Source organism: Astatotilapia calliptera, chromosome 4, assembly GCF_900246225.1.
Source record: "Astatotilapia calliptera chromosome 4, fAstCal1.2, whole genome shotgun sequence".
NCBI lineage: Eukaryota > Metazoa > Chordata > Actinopteri > Cichliformes > Cichlidae > Astatotilapia > Astatotilapia calliptera.
The window spans coordinates 17,882,776-17,905,921 of NC_039305.1; the positions used below are offsets into that span (position 1 = coordinate 17,882,776).

At 39.4% G+C, this 23,146-nt stretch overlaps 3 protein-coding genes across 4 annotated transcripts; 1 reads left to right on the forward strand and 2 right to left on the reverse strand.

Annotated features, from left to right (window-relative positions):
- The first annotated feature begins 1,679 nt into the window (after positions 1-1,679).
- On the forward strand, positions 1,680-22,428 carry LOC113020918 (lipopolysaccharide-induced tumor necrosis factor-alpha factor homolog). Of its 2 annotated transcripts, none has more exons than XM_026165240.1 (5): positions 1,680-1,700; positions 19,785-20,025; positions 20,244-20,285; positions 21,347-21,491; positions 21,605-22,428. In XM_026165240.1, the coding sequence occupies exons 2-5, from the start codon at positions 19,806-19,808 to the stop codon at positions 21,708-21,710; spliced, it is 513 nt and encodes a 170-aa protein (XP_026021025.1). In that variant the 5' UTR covers positions 1,680-1,700; positions 19,785-19,805; the 3' UTR covers positions 21,711-22,428. The 2 variants fall into 2 exon arrangements, with proteins under 2 accessions (XP_026021025.1, XP_026021024.1); XM_026165239.1 differs by lacking the exon at positions 1,680-1,700 and adding an exon at positions 16,217-16,704.
- On the reverse strand, positions 2,508-4,094 carry LOC113020916 (myeloid-associated differentiation marker homolog). Its single transcript, XM_026165237.1, has one exon. It carries the CDS (start codon positions 3,930-3,932, stop codon positions 3,069-3,071), a length of 864 nt encoding a protein of 287 aa, XP_026021022.1. The 5' UTR covers positions 3,933-4,094; the 3' UTR covers positions 2,508-3,068.
- On the reverse strand, positions 5,775-7,536 carry LOC113020917 (myeloid-associated differentiation marker-like). Its single transcript, XM_026165238.1, has 2 exons — positions 7,079-7,536; positions 5,775-6,670 (listed from the first exon to the last, which is right to left on the reverse strand). The coding sequence occupies exons 1-2, from the start codon at positions 7,343-7,345 to the stop codon at positions 6,110-6,112; spliced, it is 828 nt and encodes a 275-aa protein (XP_026021023.1). The 5' UTR covers positions 7,346-7,536; the 3' UTR covers positions 5,775-6,109.
- Positions 22,429-23,146: the final 718 nt, after the last annotated feature.

Genomic DNA, 23,146 nt, shown 5'->3' on the forward strand with positions numbered 1-23,146 from the left:
TATGTGCCTTGAGTAGTCTTCAGTTCAGTTCAATATTTTGGCCATAAATTTAAATATAATTTAATGCAGCTTCCATTCAGTTCACTTCGGTTGTATTTATTCATTTAGTTCTAATTCACAAAACACTGACTTTATAATGTGAGGTAACAAGATCTTACAATATTAGGTGTTGGTGACAAATGTATTCATCAACAGCCAAAACTCCTTAGTAACAACTTAATGAAGCTGACAAATACAACAGTAAAAATGTTGCAAGAACTGTGTAGAATATTTATTATACCTTAGTAAACATGTGGGATTTAAAGTGTTATTAAGCAGGGATGTATCCAGAAGGTTGGCATGGGATGGCACCAATCTGTCCTGAAAAATGATTAGCCCTCCCAGGCCCCGACTCCTCCCTGACTGTGTGGTTGCTTTAGGGTGTTGTGAGTTGTGGGGCAAAATGATTGCCAAAATCTCAGTCAGGAAAAATCCTCCAGTGATTTCTTTGATTACAAACTATTCTGCACTGACAGTTTGAATGGAAGCGACAGACCTGTGTACAAACACTGCCCAGTTACTCTCTGAGGAGGAGGAGAGAAACTATAAAAAGCTAACTTGAAACTGGAAAAGTTGCACATTTTGAAACATGTTGCATAAACTACAGGCAAGAATGGCAGTCTACTAACAACCACACCAATCTCTCTGAGGTTTTTGGTGCACCACCTTCTTTGCAACTAATTTGATCCAGAAACCACCCCCTGATGATCCTCTAATCGCCTGAGCCACACCCAGTTTCCCACCTTGGCTCAGGCGATTAGAGGATCATCAGGGGGTCCTATTTTTTATGTGTTCACTGTGCACTCTGCGCACTATAAGGCTTCTTAAACTGAATCTGTTTGTTTCATTTTTCAAAATAATAATTCAGCTTAAGATTGTGTTAAACTCTTTTGCATTATGTTTTCTATGGTAGTTTTGTACTTTAATAATTGAACAGTTGCTTTATGTTATCAACAATGCTTTGTTCTCTTCCGTATTACTTTAGTATTCCAACTAAAAGTTAGAACTAGTTAATGATTACCACTAACTCTGCTGGTATTTAATGAGCAAACACACAGGGAGAAAGCGTTGGTTGATTTAACCACACTAAATGTAACACCTCTTTACATAGATGCTTTGAATAGTAAATACAGTCACAAAATACATTTTACTGCAACTCCTTTTAATAAGGAAGGCACATTTTGGATGTATTGTACAGTGTACTTTTTCATACCTCTTTTCCCCCCTGAAGTGGAAGAAACTCGTGAACTGTTGATCGTGAGTTGTCCATTCGGTAATCTAAATCAAAGCACACCTTACAGAATCCAATTTACTGTCACGTCTGGCATATATAGACGATTTACTTAAATGTGGTCTTTCCTTCTGACAGACTGACATGAGAAGAAAAGCTAAATTTCCATGCTTCACTTACTCTATTTGACCCAAGCTCACTCACACAGATTGGTATACCGGGCAGCACAATACTTTTGGGATTACATGTAAGATCTGGATGAAGCTGTTTTAAAAGAATTAACTGAGGTCCTACTTTTTGCTTCCTAGCTTTCCAGGCCTGCCCAGCACATCTCTAAAGAAGAAAGAAAGGGGGGAAAAAAAGAAAGAAAACACCTTCCAACAAATCCAACTTCATTTTCTTTTTTGGCTTTCCCACGTATCCCACCAAGGTCTGGAAATTTCTTGCCGTCTCACTGCTGTCTCTGCTTCATCTCCACCTTTAGAAAAAAAAAAAAGTCCCTGTATTTCTCTCATTTCTTCCAGCCCCATCTCAGTGACAGGTCTGTTTGCCTTTCAGTGTTTATATTTTCCTGTTTGTGTTGCACACTAAGGATTTTGGTTTTATTATATATTTATCTGCAACACTGGCTTGACATTTAGGGAACAAAATGTGGTCTTTATTATATAATTCAGGTGACCACACCCGAATAGCAGAAAGTCTGGGAACATGGAAACAGTTGTTATTAACTGGATCTAAAAGATGAACATACATGTCAATGTCACGCATTGGTTTGTAGATTACTATTGTTGAAACTAGGACACGTTCATTTTTAGGTAGTTCAGCACAAACAAAATGATACTAGACTTTTGCTTTCACTTTTCAATGCAGGATACTTGGTTCTACATGAAGGTAGCAATATCGACCTTCACCTTCGAAGGAGATACCGTTATCTAAATGTCGATCTGACTGTACTGGCATTTATATTGGCCAGTAAATGAAAATTAAAAAGTAACCAAGGGACTGGAGAAGCACTCATGCAGCACGAGTCTTCATGCCGAGAACTTTGACCAGCAGAGGGCATTCAGTAACTTTCTTGTTGGCAACAGGAAAGTTGCCACAAACACAACAACCAGCTGACTGGCCAGAATGTAAACAAGTATATAAACTACAAACAGCAAATGTGCAGTTATTGGCTGAAATCTGTTTACATTTATTTCATCCAATGTTGGATATCAGACTTTTTAAATCAGCAGATATCGGTATCGGCCTAAACAAATAACATATCAGTCAGGCTTTACGCTAATACTCAAGAGTGCATCAATAACATTTTGCTCTTGGCCTTCATTTTTTTTTGGAAAAATAACCACCGTGTTTATTATACAGCGAAATGTCAACTGTCAAACTCTTCCTTTCATCAGAAAGTTGTGACACCGTCAAGTAAAAAGATGAATGTGAACACACCCACCTTTATTTGGCATATAATTTGACTACACGACGCAGCAGAGCTATAGATGACCTCAACATTATTACCTGTACTGTTCCATCACCTCAGGATCCAAAGTTCCCCTCAGATATTTGTTTTGTTTTTAGATCTTACGACAGTGATACCACAGATCTAATCATTAACTGAGTATGTTTTGGTACTTTACATTTCTTTTATGCAGTTATTTAAGACAGCACTTTAGATTATAATAGACTATATTGGATTCGTTATTTGGTCAGCAGCTGTATAACACAAGTTTATAAAAAATTGAAACACTTTTATAACCTTGTTCTATTAAGAGTGATGCAAACACAGAGCATGTTTTGTTTCATATTAGTCTTCACGATTCATGATGCAGAACACAAGACGTATCGAGTACACAGCGTCCAGGGTGTAAACAATAAAGTTAAAGATTGTCATGAAGGTGACCACCACCAGCTTATCCCAGGGACAGAAGTGACCACAGTTAGGGGGTCTTTGTTTGTTCTTAGAGAAACTGTAGAGTGGCCAGATCACCATAGCTGTCGTGTACATCACTGCTGCCAAAATGTTATAGACAATCACCACCATGTCGAAGGAGATCGGCAAGTAGGAGGTCAGCTGTGCGAGGGTGAGCAGGATTATGATGATGGAAAAGATAAAACACAAGGAATACACAGCCACACACCACTGGATTCCTGAATTACCAGTGTACTGGCCTTGATCCAGGGATACAAAGATGAGACAGGCAATGAAGGTCTCCAGCATCTTCATTATCCCCGGCAGCGTGGAGAGGAACCCGCTGGTTTCCCCACGAGGATAAAGGCGTGTTAAGACCACCTCACCTGCATATGTGGCGAAACAAACCCAGGAGACCACGGAGGCACCGATAGCACGGTGGCAGGTTTTGCAAGTGAAAAAAGTGGGGTAGATGATGGAGACGATCAGGCACATGAGGCTCGCAAGCATTGCAAAAGCGGTAGTGAAGTCATCCCAGGCGAAAGGTACTTTGCTGTTGACGGTGGTGAACTCCAGGATGACAATCAGAAACGTGAAGAAGAAGCAGAAGCACCAAGTGAACATGCACCACGCCCAGTAGGAAGATGAATTAGCTCCTGCCGCTCCCGCCAGGCTAAAACACATGCAAGTGAGGATAGCTGCCATTATTCGCATGATCCCCACTGGCTGGGTAAGGGATCGGACATCTACATTCACCATGTCTGGACAGGATGAGTGTCTTTGACCTTAAAAAAAAAAAGTATTCTTTGGTTTTCCAAGTCAGTTTACTGTACTCAGTGTACAGCAAGCCTTTGACTTTGAAACCAGCTTAAATGATAGCAGCTAAAGATGTCCATGAAGGCAAAGACCAGAGCAGGTGTGTTCTTTGAAACAGAAACGCAAGTGGTGGTGCACATTCACTCAGAGCATCCTGGGCTTATCTGAGCTGTTTATGACCCCTGTTTCACGCCATTGATTGGATACTCATGAGCGTTATCATGTTAGCCTCGCAACCCACACTGGACTCTGGTCTTTGGCACAAACCCAGCTCAGTACAGCATAGTGATGGGGTGTAGGTCATATCCTAGAAATAAATGCGTTTTTTCCTGTAGTTTTGTTGACTTGATTTATTGCTTCTGTGTAGTTAAAAGAGAGCAATTTGGGACACTAAATTATGTTATTGAGCTTTTAAATTTCAGGCACTGAAGACACTGACCTGAGTTCCCTCCATGGTGCATCCGTGTGAGTGTTAGCATGAAAGCTACAAAAGGTGCTATAGAATGAAGAGCTTGTACGAATGTGTGTGAAAGGTTGGATAAATGAGGGTTAGAATAGATAATAAGTACTGTTATATAAGTACTATTCCATTTACACTAACACATTGGACATCATATGATTCATTTCCTTAAACATTCATGGAATATTTAAAATGTAAGAAAACCTTAAACAAACCACAAAACAAAGAAGCAGAGAAAAGTGTACATTTATAAGAATACATTTAAAAGAACACACAATCACTACGGTACTTTAACACACATTAAATCTGCAGATGCAGAATGTGGATGTGACCCATGTGGTCTCTTCCTCTCCAGTTCTTCCATTTTGTAGCTTTTTCCTTTTTTAAAAAACAAAAACAAAATCTCTCATTGCTCACAAAACTACATACTACTACATACAATCGCTTTTCATAGTTGTTCCCATTTTTGTATGCGGGTTGCTGTACATGATGGGTGAAAGGTTACGCTTCAACCATATATGCTAGTGGTTATCAGTTTTATTACTTATACTCTGATAAGCAAACTGGGCTAACCTTGAGCAACTGCTTTTATGGTTCGAATGGTCTGTTAAAAGAAAACTAAAATGGAAAAGTACTTATCCTGTACTCTCCCTTTAAGTAATAGATTTACTAAGGGAAATTTTTATTTTGTGACACTGAGTGAAGGTGTGCTTCATCTTTAAAAACTTTAAAATATTTATAAAAATAATGTTTTATTACTGTTTGGACAAAATCCAAATACAACCAGTTTAAACTGTGCATTTTTCACTGTTTACTGAAAGAATAACCAGAACCATTGTAGACTAATCAAACAGCAAAGTCGTCACTGATTATTGTTCCAACTGGCTTTAGAGCTTTGGATTGAATAAATAAACCTAAATAAACCTGTTCTGGCAGTAAACGTCCAGTAATTCTTTTCCTGTGTAAACACACATGAGGAGCCGTTCGACAGCTCAGCTCATCATCAGCAGTTAAATCATTAGGACAAAACAAAGCAGCTTCTTTCTTTAACAGCTAAAGACTGCCTTTTAAAAAAACTACAAGAAGAAAAAACTTTCTTAAATCTGCTCTTTTTTTGTTCTCTTTCACTTACTCCATGCCCATAATCAAAAAAAGGGAGTGGAGTTGTTAGCTCAAAACCCATAGCTGTGTGTATTGCAGGATATGCACACTTGGACACACCTTTGCAAACATTCTCAAAGGGGAGTTCATTATTTAACCCTGAAACCATGAAAGTGGTATTTATTTAAGATTTACTTATCATACTTTATTACCGAGGTGCTAAAACAACCATATGGGTATGTAGGCTTGTTCAATAACGTTCAGTAACCACAATGACTGGATTTTAATGTTCTTTATCAGGGTGAGATTTGTAAGAAACTACACTGAATGAGTTTCCTACTCGGTACTTTTACAGGCTCATAAACCTGAATTAAAAAAAACCCTGAATCAACCACAGCTACGTTAACGCTTCAAAAAATGCAAAATCGTGTTTAAAAAAAGCTACTCTAATTAATATGAAATCTGCAGTAAAAGAATGACATAAACCATCATAAAAATAACTATCATACAATCAATCAATCAATCAATCAAAGATAAGTTCAAGCTGACTTTTTGCAACCTATGTTCTGCTGACGAAGAAGACGAGCTTAAACGAGTAAACTGTATCCACAATGTAAGCAATGAGGTTCAAGCAGGTCATCACAGTAATGACTATGTAAAAATTATTGCTGCCTAAATTGTTCCTAAAGCTGTAAAATGGCCAAATGACCACAGCTGTGAAGTACATCAGCACTGCCAGCACATTGCACACCGTCAAGACTTTGTCGAAGGGCGCAGGGAAGAGAGACAGCAGGCGGCCGATGGTAAAAATGATGACGAGGAGGGCAAAAATGAAGCAGATGGAGTAGACGGCAACGCACCACTGGAGCCCCGGGAAGATAGAGTAAAAGGTGAAGTCCAAACAGATGAAGATGATGCAGGCCACAAAGGCCTCTAAAACCTTGAGGAGGCCTGGGACTGTGGAAAGGAATCCACTGATCTCACCAGGTTTGGCCCGGGTTAGCCCCACCTCAACGGCGTAGAGGATGAAGGCCAAGCAGGTCGTGACACTGGCACCAATACCTCTGCCGCAGCTAGAGCAGACGAAGAAATATGGATAGATAACAGCTGCTGTGAACATCTGTGTGAAAGAAAGGGTGGAATTTTTTTTTACTCAGAGTTGATTTTGACTGATTTCTTGTGTTTCACTCCGTTTAACTAGTTATAGATTATTGATAAAGCTGCAAAAAAATAAAGCTCTACCATGGGACTTTTAAACTCATCATTTAGGGTGTTGATATGTCTATCTCTAAAAACATAGTTAATCTGCCTCTTATTTTTCATGAAGTAGTTTAATTGTACTTAAAGTAGTTTGAGCCGTATGAAACCTTTAAATTTAAGTTCAGCTTAAAACACCTTTATTTTCTTCAAGTCTCAGTGGCAGTGATCATGAAGAAAGCTGGCTAGTCCTTCATACAACCTGCAGCAATAGCTATAGCAAGAACAGACAAATGACATTAGAGTTTAAAAAATAAAAATCGACACATACCATCAGGGTAGCCAACATGGCAAATGCAGCAGTGAAGTCATCCCAGGAGATGGGCAGCTTTGTATTTAGAGTTGTCAGTTCCAGGAGGAGCACGAGGAAGGTGATGCAGAAGCAGAAACACCAGCTGAACATGCACCAGGCCCAGAAGGACACAGAAATGTGGCCCAGTGATGCCACCAGGCTGAAGGAGATGCAGGTTAAGACCACTGCCAGTATCCTTAAAATGCCCACCGGTGCTGTGAGTGTCTTGAAGTCCACCGTAACCATGCTGACTGTAAGCCGTTAGACAGATTACAGCTGGATCGATCGTTAATTTAGCACCTCTTCTATTTCTCTCACTTCAAAATTATTATTATGCTATGTAGAAGCTGTTTGGTTTCTGTCTCAGCAGAAATGCTGTCGAATGTAACTGAAGGTATGTGGAAACTGCGGCCGCTCTCTCGTTGCCTCCCATCCAAAGCTGCAGAAATGTATGACATTCACATTTGCTTATCACTGTAGAGGGGTTGGTTTATTGACTAAGCTGTTAGGTATAACAGGAACAACACCTGCTGACACTCTCTATTCACCCTATTGCTCATCCATTACGAATTCTAAATTAGTGGCATGTTCAGGCCTTTACAACTTAAATCTGTTAATATGTTACAAGAAGCTGAGGAAATGGTCCTTAGCAACATGGCATATTGTTTTATCTACAGATGTAAAGTAGGATTATTTCAAAGAAATATGAATTAGTTGCTTTATATTGTGAAAAAATACTTCTGTTTATCTGAATAATTTAAAAAAAGATCCGAGTTACTATACAAATTATTTAACACTTTAACGTGGACAGTACTTATAGCCTGTGGATGCAGTCAGTGTTCAGTAATGTTGTTCATCGGTTAGTGAAGTCCCAGCTTGAAGCCTCGAGTTTTGCATCGGCATCTAAGGGTTTGGAAACAGAATGTTATGAATGGTCTGTACCAAAATCAGGAACAGAGGGACAGCACACTACAGTACAAAAAACCCACCCCCCCATAACACATGCAAGTCATTATCTAGCAACACTAAACAGGACCATAAGTCACTGAACAAACATCATGCTGCACCAGAAAAAGAACAGCAAGTAGAGACTGAGACCTCTTTCTACAATTGTTAGATAAATAACCCTTTAATGCCAAGTGCCCCTCTCCCCCTCCCCCCCACCACCTTTTAAAGCAATAAATTGCATTAACTTCTGGATATAGCAAATATAATACAAGTTAAAACTCATATATGCAGATTAATATTTAATCTCCCAATTTAAAAAAAGTGGCTAGTCAAGAAAATGTTAATTAAAAGAAAAAGAACTTCCTGTCAATTCAGGTTTTACAGGGTTAAAGTTTAAATTGTTTTAATAGGGTTTATGAAGTGAGCTTCAACACAGTCAAACTTATTTCTATTATCAACACAGTTTCCCCCTGTTGGCACTGAGAAAGAGCTTAAGCCAATTTCACATTAGCTTCATTTTTCAGAGCCAGAGAAAACATCCATCTTTATATACAGTCTATGGGTAAAACAGTGGAGACTTAAGTCTGTGAAGGTTCTCAGTCATCCAGGTCATCGTAGTCAGAGGAGCTTGCAAAGAAAAGCGTCTGGACTTCTTTAAGTTGCTTGAAGACGTTTCACCTCTCATCCGAGAAGCTTCTTCAGTTGTAAGGTCAAATGGTGGAGAGTCCCAGATTTAAACCTAGTGGGAGTAACCCCGCGCAGAGGGACAAAGGACCCCCTGATGATCCTCTACCTAATCACGTGAGCCAAGGTGTGAAACTGGGTGTGGGTCCCAATCAGCCAGGGTTTCGGGTGAGCTCATTGTGAAACCTGGCCCCACATTATCATGCGAATTCCTAAGGTCAGATGGCCCAGGATGTGAGTGGGCGTTAAGACGTCTGGGGAGGGAACTCAAAACTGGATTATAGATGGCAGACAGTTGGTGTTGTAAACCACCGCCTCTGTTCAAAGATGGTCGCTCACAGTGGACGTAGATGGCTTAAGTGGAGACTTAACTAATCCTATAAAACCTTAATTATTTAACTGATAACAAAAACGTTAGAAGCTGATGTTGCTTATTTTGATTATTTTTGTGCTTTTGAATTCATTTGTGCTGCTTATGAAGCTCACAAGCAACTCAGTTATCAGTAGAAATTAAGAAGGTAAATCACAACCAGGTATGGATAATTAGATGCCTGTATTATCTGATCTCCAGATAGAGCACCTCTATAAAAGCAGAGATTTTGTTGCTAGTCTGGAGCAATGCCACATCACAGACTTCTCTGGACTAAATAGATATGAAAGGGTTTCCAGGAAAAAGCCTCTTCTCTCTAAAAACAACATGGCAGCTCAGATTAAGTCTGTAAAGTTTTAAATGAACAAACCATAAAGATACTGGTACAATGTCCTTTGGACAGATGTGACCAAAGTGGAGATGTATAGCCATGCACAGCGAAACATTTGGAAAAAGCAAACATAGCATATCAGCACTACAGCAGCTCCTCATACCAGCTGTTAGGCACGGTGGTGGAGCGGTCATGATTTTGGCTTGTTTTGTGGCTAAAGAACCTGGGCAGCTTGCATTCATTGAGTTGTGAGGTCATCTACCAATAGTTAAAACTTGCCCATAATGCAACAGGGCAATGATCACAAGCACAGCAGCAAATCTACAACAAAATGTCTGAAAAAGGAAAGAATCAAGGTTCAGCCTGACTGAAATGCTGCGGTGGGACCTTCAGAGAGCCGTGCCTGCAAAATTCAACAAAGTTGTAACGAAGAGAGGGGCAAAGTTCCTTCATGATGCGGGACACTAATTAGTCATACTGAAAGTGACTTAAATTTATTGCTGCTAAAGGTTGTTCTACAAGCTACTGGTTCATGGGGAGCTCAGGACTGCACAGAGTCCTGTGAAAAAACATGTTTTCACAGGATTGTAGATGAAAGATTTTATGGATCAACTTTTGTGTTGAAATAGTGTAGGATTGGCACAGAGCTATTATTTTAACTCTGACTCATCCCTTAAATATTTGGGAAAGTGTTCTGAATACTACATAACCCCATCGATTCAGTTCTCACTCCCTTATAATAATCTATTATAACAACTATACTTTATAACTAAGGTTACAGAGTATTTCACTTTACATGGAACAGCACTGTTTTATGATTTTACCCCCCACTGATCATCCTGAGACACTGCTCCAAATTTCCATTGGCTCTAGTTTAAAAAAGTCAACACATACAACTCTCACAAGAAATGTGTGGCTGAGAGAGAGATCCCTACTGATGACAGAACAGAACAGAGGCTACAATAACAGCTAATCGTTTTATCAGATACTGGGGCACACATTTAAAACAAATATCACATAACAACATAATAACAAACTTTAGCTTTGATTTTTGCATTAAACAATCAGTGTGTAAACTGGTCCCTCACACGAATGATACTAAACTTATAACTTACAAACTTCATTTGTTTATTTTAATGCCAGACATGTGAAAAGATGACCTCTTACTCTTGTAATGCGCACCAGACAGAATCCTGGCCCCACAATAAGCATCTTAGAAATGGGAGAAATGCTGAATACAAAGTTTATTCCTCTAAAAATAGAGGAAATAGAGCAATAGAAAACTATTTGAAATAAAAATAATTATATAATAATATGGAATTGTGCTGATAAGAGAGACTTTCCAGGCATGGCCACTTAGGCCCCAACAGGAAAGATAACTTGACTTCTTTGTCTTTATCAGGTCACTTTTGCTGAAAATTGCATATGCAGTAGTACAAGCTACTATGAACGCTGATTAAACTGAGACCTGAACTTGGCCTACATCCTTAAACCTGCGGTTTTTTCCAATGCACAGCCGGAGTACTTTAGCGACAGCAAAAAAAAGTGTGATTGTTTAAAAATGGATGTGGAAGCAACCCTGTGACTTGAGTGTATTTATCATTGTTCTCAATAAAAAAAAAATCCCCCCAAAACCAGAACTCTGAATCACAGAGTAACTGAGCTAAAGACGACATCTGCACAAAATGATACATACACACCCAAATACATTACTCCAAGTAAACAGTTTCTCATTCACAGTTAGCCTACCCAGACTGCAGGAAGTTTCAGTCTGAGATGACAGCTCACAGCATGACAATAGAACGAAAACCAATGAAAATGAAGGCCAAACATGTAGCAACAAGAATGATCGCTGGGTCAAGTTAGGTCGCAGCATTCCCACTATTCACCACTTATCATTGAAAAGCACCCAGGGGTACGGTCATAGGCCACAAAGTCCTCAAATGTTCTCAAAATGGAAAAAGACACAAATCACTGGGGATTTTGTTAAATGTTAGTTTCTAGAGATGTTGGAGGAAACAATATCAAGCTCTGTGAAACTGTGTCAGTGTGGCTTTTGAAAAATGTGCAGCTTAAACCAATCACTGCCAGCCATGTACCAAGCGCAGGCAAATAAACCCCAACACCCACCCAGTGTGTGTTTGTATTAGACGTGTGAGTGAGGGGAAGGAAGAGGAACCACAAGCTCATTTGTTCTTAGAACAGAAACAAACACTTATGCTTGCCGTCCATTGAGTCCCATGGTTGGGCCTGAGTTCTGAGATCACAAACGTGGACACAAATCTGTGCAAACGTTCCCTGGGAGTTGCCTCCTGCCCTGCTCTGCTGTTGATGGATGCTGTAATCCTGAATTAACCTTGGTGTCAAGAGTGTTTGTCTGAACATATACTTAAGTAAAGGAACACAACACTATTTTTCTAATTTTGTTTGACATATTTTCCATTTATGTTTTTTGTATGTATGAAAGTATTTGGACTGTAATTGATCTTACTTTGTTTAAAACTGGAGCAATTTCCATCTGTAGCTCAATTTGATGACTAAACCTTTCCAACACTGTTTTATGATCTGTACACTATAATATTTTAATAGAGCTCTTATCTGCTTTTTTACCTGGGGAGATAAGTTAGTATTGTGAAAATATGCACTGAATGAAGTAACATAGTGGTTTACACATTCACCTAAAAAGAAAAAGATCACTGATTTAACCCCAGGGTGAGACATAAATACCTTCTGGGTTGAATCTGATGAAGAAAAGAAAATCACATTTAGTGAACAGGTTCACTTTGCAAGATTTCCTGTGTGATTATGACAGACACTATGAATCAGTTGTTGCAACATGGGTGGAAGTTAAAGGGGTTAAATTCACTTTTCCCTCAGAATAATATATACTATGCCCTAACTTTCAGTAAGTAAATTAAAATAAAATAAAGTAAAACAAGGCATTATTTTTTTTGTCTTTATTTTCAATCACAAACAAGCTGCAGCTACTTGCTCATTGTTAAACTGTCCAGGATTTGATTTCAGTGCAAAAATGTGAAACACTTGCCACATTCAGTAGTGATGTGCGGATTGATCCTGAAATATCGATTCCTCCGATACCAGTCATTTACATATCGATATTTTAATGTGAGAATTGATTCTAGAACATACAGTGGCTTGCAAAAGTATTCGCCCCCCTTGAACTTTTCCACATTTTGTCACATTACAGCCACAAACATGAATCAATTTTATTGGAATTCCACGTGAAAGACCAACACAAAGTGGTGTACACGTGAGAAGTGGAACGAAAATCATACATGATTCCAAACATTTTTTACAAATAAATAACTGAAAAGTGGGGTGTGCTTAATTATTCAGCCCCCTGAGTCAATACTTTGTAGAACCACCTTTTGCTGCAATTACAGCTGCCAGTCTTTTAGGGCAGTGGTCCCCAACCCCCGGGCCTCGGACTGGTACCGGTCCGTGAGTCGTTTGGTACCGGGCCACGAGAGTTGAGGCTCAGGTGTGAAATGTATGGTTTTCAGGGTTTTTATCGGTTTTGAGCGTTATTTTGTTATCGTTTTTATTGTTAACTCGGTATTCCTGGGTCTTTTCATGTGTGTTATGAATAAATCTTCTTTTTTACGGTACCGGTACTAGTTTTATTTTGTTGTATTTATCTGCGACACCTTACAGGCCGGTCCGTGAAAATATTGTTGGGCATGAACCGGTCCGTGGCGCGAAAAAGGTTGGGGACCGCTGTTTCAGGGTATGTCTCTACCAGCTTTGCACAGAGACTGAAATCCTTGCCCATTCTTCTTTGCAAAACAGCTCCAGCTCAGTCAGATTAGATGGACAGCCTTTGTGAACAGCAGTTTCAGATCTTGTCACAGATTCTCGATTGGATTTAGATCTGGACTTTGACTGGGCCATTCTAACACATGGATATGGTTTGTTTTAAACCATTCCACTGTTGCCCTGGCTTTACGTTTAGGGTCGTTGTCCTGCTGGAAGGTGAACCTCGGCCCCAGTCTCAAGTCTTTTGCAGACTCCAAGAGGTTTTCTTCCAAGATTGCCCTGTATTTAGCTCCATCCATCTTCTCATGAACTCTGACCAGCTTCCTTTCCCTGCTGAAGAGAAGCACCCCCAGAGCATGATGCTGCCACCACCATGTTTGACAGTGGGGATGGTGTGTTCAGAGTGATGTGCAGTGTTAGTTTTCCACCACACATAGCGTTTTGCATTTTGGCCAAAAAGTTCCATTTTGGTCTCATCTGACCAGAACACCTTCTTCCACATGTTTGCTGTGTCCCCCACATGGCTTGTGGCAAACTGCAAACAGGACTTCTTATGGTTTTCTGTTAACAATGGCTTTCTTCTTGCCACTCTTCCATAAAGGCCAACTTTGTGCAGTGCCCGACTAATAGTTGTCCTATGGACAGATTCCCCCACCTGAGCTGTAGATCTCTGCAGCTCGTCCAGAGTCACCATGGGCCTCTTGGCTGCATTTCTGATTAGCGCTCTCCTTGTTCGGCCTGTGAGTTTAGGTGGACGGCCTTGTCTTGGTAGGTTTACAGTTGTGCCATACTCCTTCCATTTCTGAATGACCGCTTGAACAGTGTTCCGTGGGATGTTCAAGGCTTGGGAAATCTTTTTTTTTGTGTCATGTATAATTTTCGTTCCACTTCTCACGTGTACACCACTTTGTGTTGGTCTTTCACGTGGAAATCCAATAAAATTGATTCATATTTGTGGCTGTAATGTGACAAAATGTGGAAAAGTTCAAGGGGGGTGAATACTTTTGCAAGCCACTGTATGTTCTAGAATCGATTCTCACAGTAAAATATCGATATTTTAGTCATTTCGGGTAAATTTGTAGTTTATCATTAACAGGAACACAGTGGGAAGAACCTATTTCATTCGGATTGTCTACATTAGAAGGAACTACTACTACTAGTCATGTGCGAAATACGGCTGTATAAATGTGTCGCAGCCTCTGGCGTGCGCACTCAGAACAATGACTGAGCGTAACTGGAGTTATGTGCGTATTTTACATCCACAGACGTGGTTTGCAAGAAAGTGAGGTGTTGTGGCAACACCACAAATTTGTCAAACACCTCAGAGTAAATCATATCACAGAACATGACGAGTGTATGTTGAGGCGAACTGAAGAGGAGGAGTGGACAGAGACAGGTGCTGCTAGGGTGAGACACACGTCTCTCACGGAGTCCTTTAGTGCTGCAGGCAGGCAAGGTGTTCAAATAGTGCACAAATTCAAGTTTTTTATTTCTATATGATGAAGTGATAAGAACAAGTAATCTGATGTCCTGTAATCATTATGACGCTATAACTTGAGATACAATAAATAAAATAAGTTTTTGTACAAAGTATCGGTATCGGATCAGTATCGTCGATACCACCCTGAATTTTACTTGGTATCGGATCGGAAAGGAAATTAGTGGTGTTGCACATCACTAACATTCAGACCAGTAGCGCTAGATTAGATTGTCCTATACATGTCTGGCTCCTCGCACTTTTTTTCTTTTTTTAAAAAAGCAAATGTTTACTCCTTTGTTACTTTATGAATATATATTTGTATGACCATTGTAAATGGATCATATGTAAATGTGAGCTTGAAAGCTTGGCTGTCTCTATGTGTTAGCCCTGTAACAGACTGGTGCCCTGTGCAGGGTGTACCCCGCCTTTTACTCTCCAACAGCTAGGATAGGTTCCAGCTCACCTGTGGCCCTGAGTAATGAAGGAAATGAATGGATGGACTTCAAGATTAGCATATAATACAGTCTACAGTATGCAAACCTTTGTTTATGGTCAATGAACAATCATTGTTCTGCTTAAAGCAATCTAGTGCTGTCTGATGGCACGAAACAGGAACATTTCTTATATTAAAGCCTGATATCACACTAGTTTTAAGCCTGGAATTGATTCCCAAGAAATACCAATCTATGTTGCAATTACCGGATGCTTGAGATACTCTTTGTGTGCTGGCGCACTCTCCAGTCTGAAGGATGCTTGAACTGCTCCCTAAGTTTAGAGGAAATAAAAAACAGTGTTGCAACACTGGAATTACGCTGACCTCTAGTGGTCGTAAATTGAAAGCAGACACTGGTCAGGCCGGCTGCACTCATACTCGGACACTGCAGTGTCTTCCAGAACTGATGAGTAATGGTATTGTAACAGTCCCGTGAACCTCTCAGCGTCCTTTCCTGAATATCGCAAGACCTTGGTGTGTCAAAGTGATGTGTTTAGAGGGCAAATGGAAGCAATCACAAAAATGTGGAAGTAAACGTACAACACTCATGCAGGAAATGAGAAACAAATATTCATGTAAAAGCACGTAGCACCTGAGAGGAAAGTGGATATATAATAGAATAGCAGGCATTTATATAGCTGCTATTCTATTATTCAGTACAACATTATTTCTTGTATTGTGAATCTGGTTGAGCACATTTTTGTCAGCACATTCAAACTGTTTTGGAAGACTGAGAATGTCCTTACGAAATTCAGTTTTCTCATTGTGCTTCTAAAGAGCAAGGCTGGATGTGAAAGAAAATATGGCCACATAAGTTTTCATTTACTGAGTTCACTGAGGAAGTCAAAACCACAGGAAACCACAGATGTAGGCAAAAAAAAACAAGAATACAGAAACCAAAAGCTGTACCATGCATTGATTGGTTTACACTACCAAAGTCTAAGAAAATAACAAAACAAAAACGGTTTTCACATGAAAATAAATCTTGTTTCTTGATCTCCAGATGTTAAGTGAGATGATTCATGCTGTTATCGGACTCTATGCGTGCGTAGTTTTTTTAAACACGTAGGCAGGGCTGTAGACACAGGCTAAAACTGATAAGACGAATTGTGGTAAACAAGGAACACTTTATTCTCAGCAGCGGGACACACTCTCCCTGTCTTTTCATATTTGTGCTCACATATATCTTATGGCTGTGCTTTTTATGGGTTGTTTAAACAATAACTGAGCGAACAGGGAAATGCTTTTCTTCATTTCTTCTTCTTCTGACACACCCAGTTACATATGAGGGGAGGAGGGAGCGAACGGGGAAACAGAGAGTGAAGACTAACAGATCCACAGCTCAAAAGCCTTCCGAAGCTGACTGAGGAAATACGCTTCTTCTCCGTTGGTTTACAAGATTTTGTAGCAGTCGTGTCCATCGGTACTCTGTATGGTCCTTCCTGTTGTGGTTTTACTGTGTTTCCCCTTCAGGCACTGACAGAGAGCTCCAGGAAAAAACTTTTTTTTGGTGAGATAAGAGGTAAGTTAATGTTGTTTTACGTTTGCTGTCAAATAAGGATGAGTTTCTTCCTGGTTCATAGTTAGACTGCCTGTTTTTTTATGTACTTTTGTAGAACAGAAATGGAAAAAAAGGTATTTCTTCTGTAGTTATGCTTCATAGCTTCATCAACACTAACGCTTATTCAGAAAGAACATTCAAACAAAACTGGATGAGGTGCACAGGGTGTGCTCAGGGGAATGACAGCGCCTCATTAGTTTAAGTGGTTTGTAGCTCTCTGTAATTGATTTAGGATGGATTTAGAGCAAGATACAGAAAGGCTTGGTTGGACTGACTGGGCCTCTTTCCTACCACACTGACCAGCCCACGGTACACAATGTAGGCTCTGTATTATAAAAAGAGACTAAGACTAGTAATCTGTAGTCAATGTACAACAGGACTCAAACTGAGTAAAGTGCATTCAAACCAGATTGCATCATGTCTCACAAACTAAGTAAATGTGTTACACAGTAGCATAGCTTCGTTATTGTTACTTTCCTGTTTGGTACTTCAGTTCATTTCAGCTCTGTGTAGATGTGGATTAAGATTTAATTTTTAAAATACAAAACACTGTCAAAGTTAAAACCACAAAAAACAACAACAACAACAAAAAAACCCCACACCAACTATATGAGCAACCCGTCTTAGTTGAGTTTTTTTCATAGTATTTTATATAAAATTGTAACATTCAGGAAGAACATTTTTGGAGCCACTTTACTTGAACCCTTGAATAACACTTAGTAAATATTACTTTTTTATCATTAAGGTATTTGCTTATGTTGGAGAGAGTATTTCTTTGTTATTAGTACTTCAGATGACTGCGCTATATATACAGTGCTATGGAAAAGTATTTACCCACTTCCTGATTTCTTATTTTTGTGCATATTTGTCACATTTACATGTTTCAGATCATTAAACACATTTTAATATTAGACAGATATAACTTTTAAAGTAATGACTTTGTTTATAAAGGGAATAAAGTTCTTCAAAACTACCTGCGCCTGTATGAATAAAGCTGTCTGATGATGTGAAATAGGCTAAAACCCCTCAAAAAGCAACACATCGTGCCATGAAACAGTCATCTTTCGGTCTGGGTTACAAAGCAATTTCTAAGGCTTGAAGACTTTGGAACCATTTTCCACAAACGGAGAAAACTTGGAACAGTGGTGAACCTTCCCAGGAGTGGTTGAGTGCATTGAAGACTCATCCAGGAGGTCACAAAATAACCTAGCACAGCATCTAAAGAACTGCTGGCTTCACTCAGCTCAGTTAAAGTCAGAGTTCATGATTCAACAATAAGAAAGAGATAGGGTAAAAATGGCATCCATGGGAGAGTTCAAGGAGAAAACCTCTCCTGACCAAAAAGAACATGAAGTCTCGTCTCAGATTTGCCAAGAAACATGTTGATGATCCTCGAGACTTATGGGAAATATCATATTTCACACTAAGAGTCAAACTTGTTGGTGGTAGTGTGGTGGTGTGAGGCTGTTTTTCTGCATCAGAAGGACTTGCTGTAATTGATGGAAACACGAATTCTGCTCTCTACCAGAAAATCCTAAAGGAGAATTTCCAGTTCAGCTCATAGGCTGAAGCTCTAGACAATAAAGATTATTGCCCAGTCTAGTCAAAGTCCAGACTTTGTTGAGTTGAGATCCTTTGGTGTGGCCTAAACAGGCTATTCATTTTAGAAACCTTCCAATGAGGCTAAATTAAAACAATTGTGCTTAGAAGAGTGGGCCAAAATTTCTCCACAGTGCTGTAAAAGACTCAGTTCAGGTTATCTCAAATGCTTGATTGCAGTTCCTGCTGCCAAGGGCGGCACAACCATTTGTTAGGTTAATGGGGCAGTTACTTTTCATACAGAACCACAATTTTACTTAATCTTTTTTTCAGGAGTTACTATGATAAGTTTCAACTAGAGATGGACCGATCCGATATTACGTATCGGTCCGATACTGACCTACATTACTGGATCGGATATCGGAGAGAAATAAAGAATGTAATCCGATCCTTTAAATATCAAAAAAGCACCTCACAAAACTTGCAACACTGGCGTGACTCAGCTCATAACCGTAGCACGTGGGAGCAGTGTGCTCACGTGATAGAGGCTGTGTGTATTTGTAGCCTCACTACCAAACCAGCATTTCATCTCCGAGGAAGTGATCCCAGAGAGAAGTAGAGCAAGTGTGTAAGTTCATCTCTGAATGTTTGTAAAGCATTCCCGCGTTAAGCTTAACAACGATATATGGAGCGACTGCCTCTTCTCTCTCCCTCCCCTTCCTGCTGCTACCTCACTCATGAAACTGATCAATGATCAGCTGATCGGCTTTTCTGTCGCAAGTTCGTCTCTCTTGCTTGTTTTTGGCCCACTTCGTGCCAGAAAGAGGAAACCAGCGGCTGAACAACAGCAGCACGTTTAACCTTGATAAGCTGTAGTTCGAATTTATTTAATATTACTTTCTACACCAGGATCCTTTTCTACGTAGCTGACGGCTGGTAACTGTGCAGGGGCGGATCTAGCATTATATTAAATATTAAATATTTATAATATAAACTGCAGAAAAACTACAACCCCCCCCCCCCCCCCCCCCCCCCCAAAAGAGTGTGAATCTTGGATTTCTGTCTACGTATCTAAGCCACTGCAATTGTGTTGAGTTGAGTTGAATACTTGTGGTTACAGATTGGAGGGCCTCTTAACATATTTTTTGTGCTACACTGGGTAATGAGCTCAGTATCTGAGCAATAGTCAGATACTAACCTCATAAACCATTAGAAGGATATCAACCACTGGAAATATTTATGTGATGCTGTGGTTAGCTTTTAAAAAGCTTTAGCTCACACCAACATCTGCTAATGTTTCCTCTGAAACCATATAACTGGTTGTCACACACAAACCTTTGAATAAACAAATGCAATTAATATTTTGCCTCCTGTTTGCATTGGACAAAGCAAATTACAAGTTCCTCGTCACTCATTGAAAGTGACACAAATCTCAAATACTGTGTTGCAGTGCCAGAAAACTTAGATCAATACGTCTTAAGTTTTTATTTGTACTTATTCAGTTTCAGTTTACATTTCTGAAGATGGAAAAAGGATATCCACCACAGGAATCAGCTCCACCTTACCCCGGCCCACCCTTGGACTATGGACAAGGAATGCCTCAGCCAGGGACGTATCCTCAGCCAGGGACGTATCCTCAACCAGGGACGTATCCTCAACCAGGGACGTACCCTCAACCAGGGACCTACCCTCAACCAGGGATGTACCCTCAGCCAGCACCTTCTCCTCCAGGATATCAGCCAGGTCTGTGTCTGCACTCACAAATTATTCCTGCTTTTTATACCAAAATATTCTAATAAACCTTTGTTGTTATGTGTTTGCTTAAATACACAAATGAAAGAGATTAAAGATTAAAGAGATAAATTATAGAGTGACAGTTCTCTTCAAACAGTATAGTAAAGTACTTATTTACGTATGTATATTCGTCCCTGTTGTGATGACTTGTGTACTTTGTTTAACAGGCGGTGTCTTTGCTCCTGCACCGGGTGCACCTGTCACAACAGGTGAGGCAACCTGATCCTGTAAAGTACACCTACGTGTCTTTGTATGATTTCTCAGAACTCTTGCATGCAAATATGCATCATGGGAAAATAAAAACATTAAAAGGTTAAAGTGTAACTTCTCACAGCTGTTAAAAAGCTGTTAAAAAAAATGAATGTGCATCTGCTCCAGCGTGTAAAGTGAACAGAGCTGCCTCTGTAGACACTGGCTGAAATTCTTGGTCTCATATCAAACTGATCTGAAGAATAGGCTTGTTTGTAGCCTCTCTACAGGGAAAAGCAATTGTTCAGAGTTCACCCCATGTGCAGTCACATCCTGAGTCCTGCCTTTTGAAATAGATGCATAAGAATTCACTCCAAAGCCACATTTGTGTGTTAAACACATGTAAAACATTAACTATGTCACAGTTGTACAGTTATATACTACTACTAATACCAGTAGTCTTCTACTTCTAGACTATATTACTGGTCTATGCTGTGCTGGACATCTGCTACTAGAAACCTTAGTGCTTGAATGGCTCATTACTTTAAAATACAAGACAACAGAAAGGCTTTGAAAAAAAAGCCCCTTTCCACCCACAACTTACTACTGCAACCACTACTGCTTGCTACTTGCACCCTCCAGTGGTGATGTCGAGTCTTAGCTGTTGATACAAGGAAAGGATGGGGAACACATTTCCACTGACTTAAGTAATGCAAGTGAAGGGTCACACACTTGACGAATGATTTGAAACCACACTGGGTTTGGTTATAGTTAAGTAATAGGAGCAGGCCAGCTGCAGGAAGTTGGCTTGAGATGAATCAACATAAGGTGGCTCCTTATGGAAGTTTTGAGGGTTGTTTGGTTTTCCTTTGCAGGAGAGTTCTGGTCATCAGCCTGCATCTTGCAAATGTCTGCTGCAAGATGCAACAGACATGAGATCCTCACTGCCAGTTTGATAGTCAGTTTAAAGCCAGTCTATGAAGCTCGACTGTGCTTTGAATTTTAAAATGGAAACAAAGGTTAATAGAAATAATAGGAATAAACACCTTTATTCTGTGTTTTACACATTTCTGTTCCTCAGTGACTAACATTGTAGTAACACCGAGGCTACAAGATGTTCCTGGACAAACTGTGTGTCCTCACTGCCACCAGGCAGTGATCACCAGGACACAACACACCCCGGGCCTGCTGACGTGGGCTATTTGTGGAGGCCTCGTCTTCTTTGGGTAAATACAACCATTTAGGTAGAGGATTTTCAAGCTAAAACTCTAAAAGAGCTGAGACACATATTTGATCTTAAGAAAACCTTAACATTACAAGTGCTTTTTTCCACCTACAGGTGCTTTCTTTGCTGCTGTATCCCATTCTGCGTTGATTCCTGTCAAGATGTGGAGCACCACTGTTCATCCTGTGGCAGAGTCATCTACGTTTATAAGCGAATGTGAATCTTTTGATGACTCTTACCCACTTGACTATGACAGAAATCAGTGGAAGATTTGTAAATCAAGAGATTCAAGCCAAACAACATACCAATAAATACTTTTATCAGGTGCATGTTGTAGTTATGAGTTTTTCTCCTTTGCTCAGATGTGAATCTGGGCGGTTGCTCATGCTGTAATTCTGTATTTAGACATGATATTATTTTGAGATAAATAAATATTGAGTTTATACACCAGATACATTTGTAACATTACAAATACAAAAATTAAATCTGTAAATACTAATAGATTATATTTTTTTCATAAACTTCTTTGTATGTTTTTATCATATAATTTTATGCCACTGATTACACGATATTTTATATGTATCATCTTTATTGTTTGTTTTCTCTTAGTATACCTAGTTTTGTATTGCAATACTTCTAATGCGCTTTGAATTACTTAGACACCCAAACTCTTAAACTTATTTCCAAATTATTTCTGTGTAACCAGCAAAACTCGGACAATAAAGGAATATCCTTGGAATATTGTTTTGTGGTAATTAAATGCACAGATAAATGAGTGTGGTTAGGAGGCTAATTTCATCATTGATCTGATGTTGGAATCATCCTGAAAAAACAACATGATTTTGTTTTGTTTGACTGCGGTTTGACTGTGTGATTAAGTGTCTGTCTGACACATAACACACACGATTAATGAATAAACAAACAGATTAACTAATTAACTGATTTTCAATTTTGCACTTTCGTTTGAAGGTATGTTAAATTTTTTAATTAACTTGTGAGAAAAGGGCTAGGGTTACAAAGCCAAGGAATTTTCATTTTGATTATTTGTTTTTTGTTGTTCTTCATGTAGTTCTTCAGCTTCTGACATATTTTTTTAAATGTTTATCCCCATGTCATCAACAAGCTTCTGGAATAATTCTGCTAATTTGACCAGAATTGGAGGAGTTCAGATAAACTTGTTCGTTTCTAAAAAGGTTGGCTTAGGTCGGGGCTTTGGGAAGAACATTCCAGAAGTTTAATGTCAGCCTTTTTTATCCATTTCAAAAACAATGTTGGCTTGTGTCTGGGATCAATGTCCTTGGAAGATCCAAGTTTCAACTGTTGATTTGAGGTGAAGTTGAGGTTGTCTTCCTTCTTTGTTAATCAATCTACTTTGTCTTCAATCTACAATGTATCACTACCACAGGCAGCAAAAAGCCTGAGCATGATGCTACCACCGCTGTGTTTGACAAACACTGTGGTAAACTTGTCCATGTGGGCAGCTGCAAATTTAAGTCGAGCTTGCAGTTATCAGTTTTTGTCTTGTTTTGTAAAGTCATTAAAGTAATTAATAACTTAAAAAATTCAAAGGTTTGTTATGTACAATCATTCCACCCCAGAGAAAACACCAGCTAGAACCATCTGAAGTAGTTCTAGTGGTAATATGAGCATTGCGAG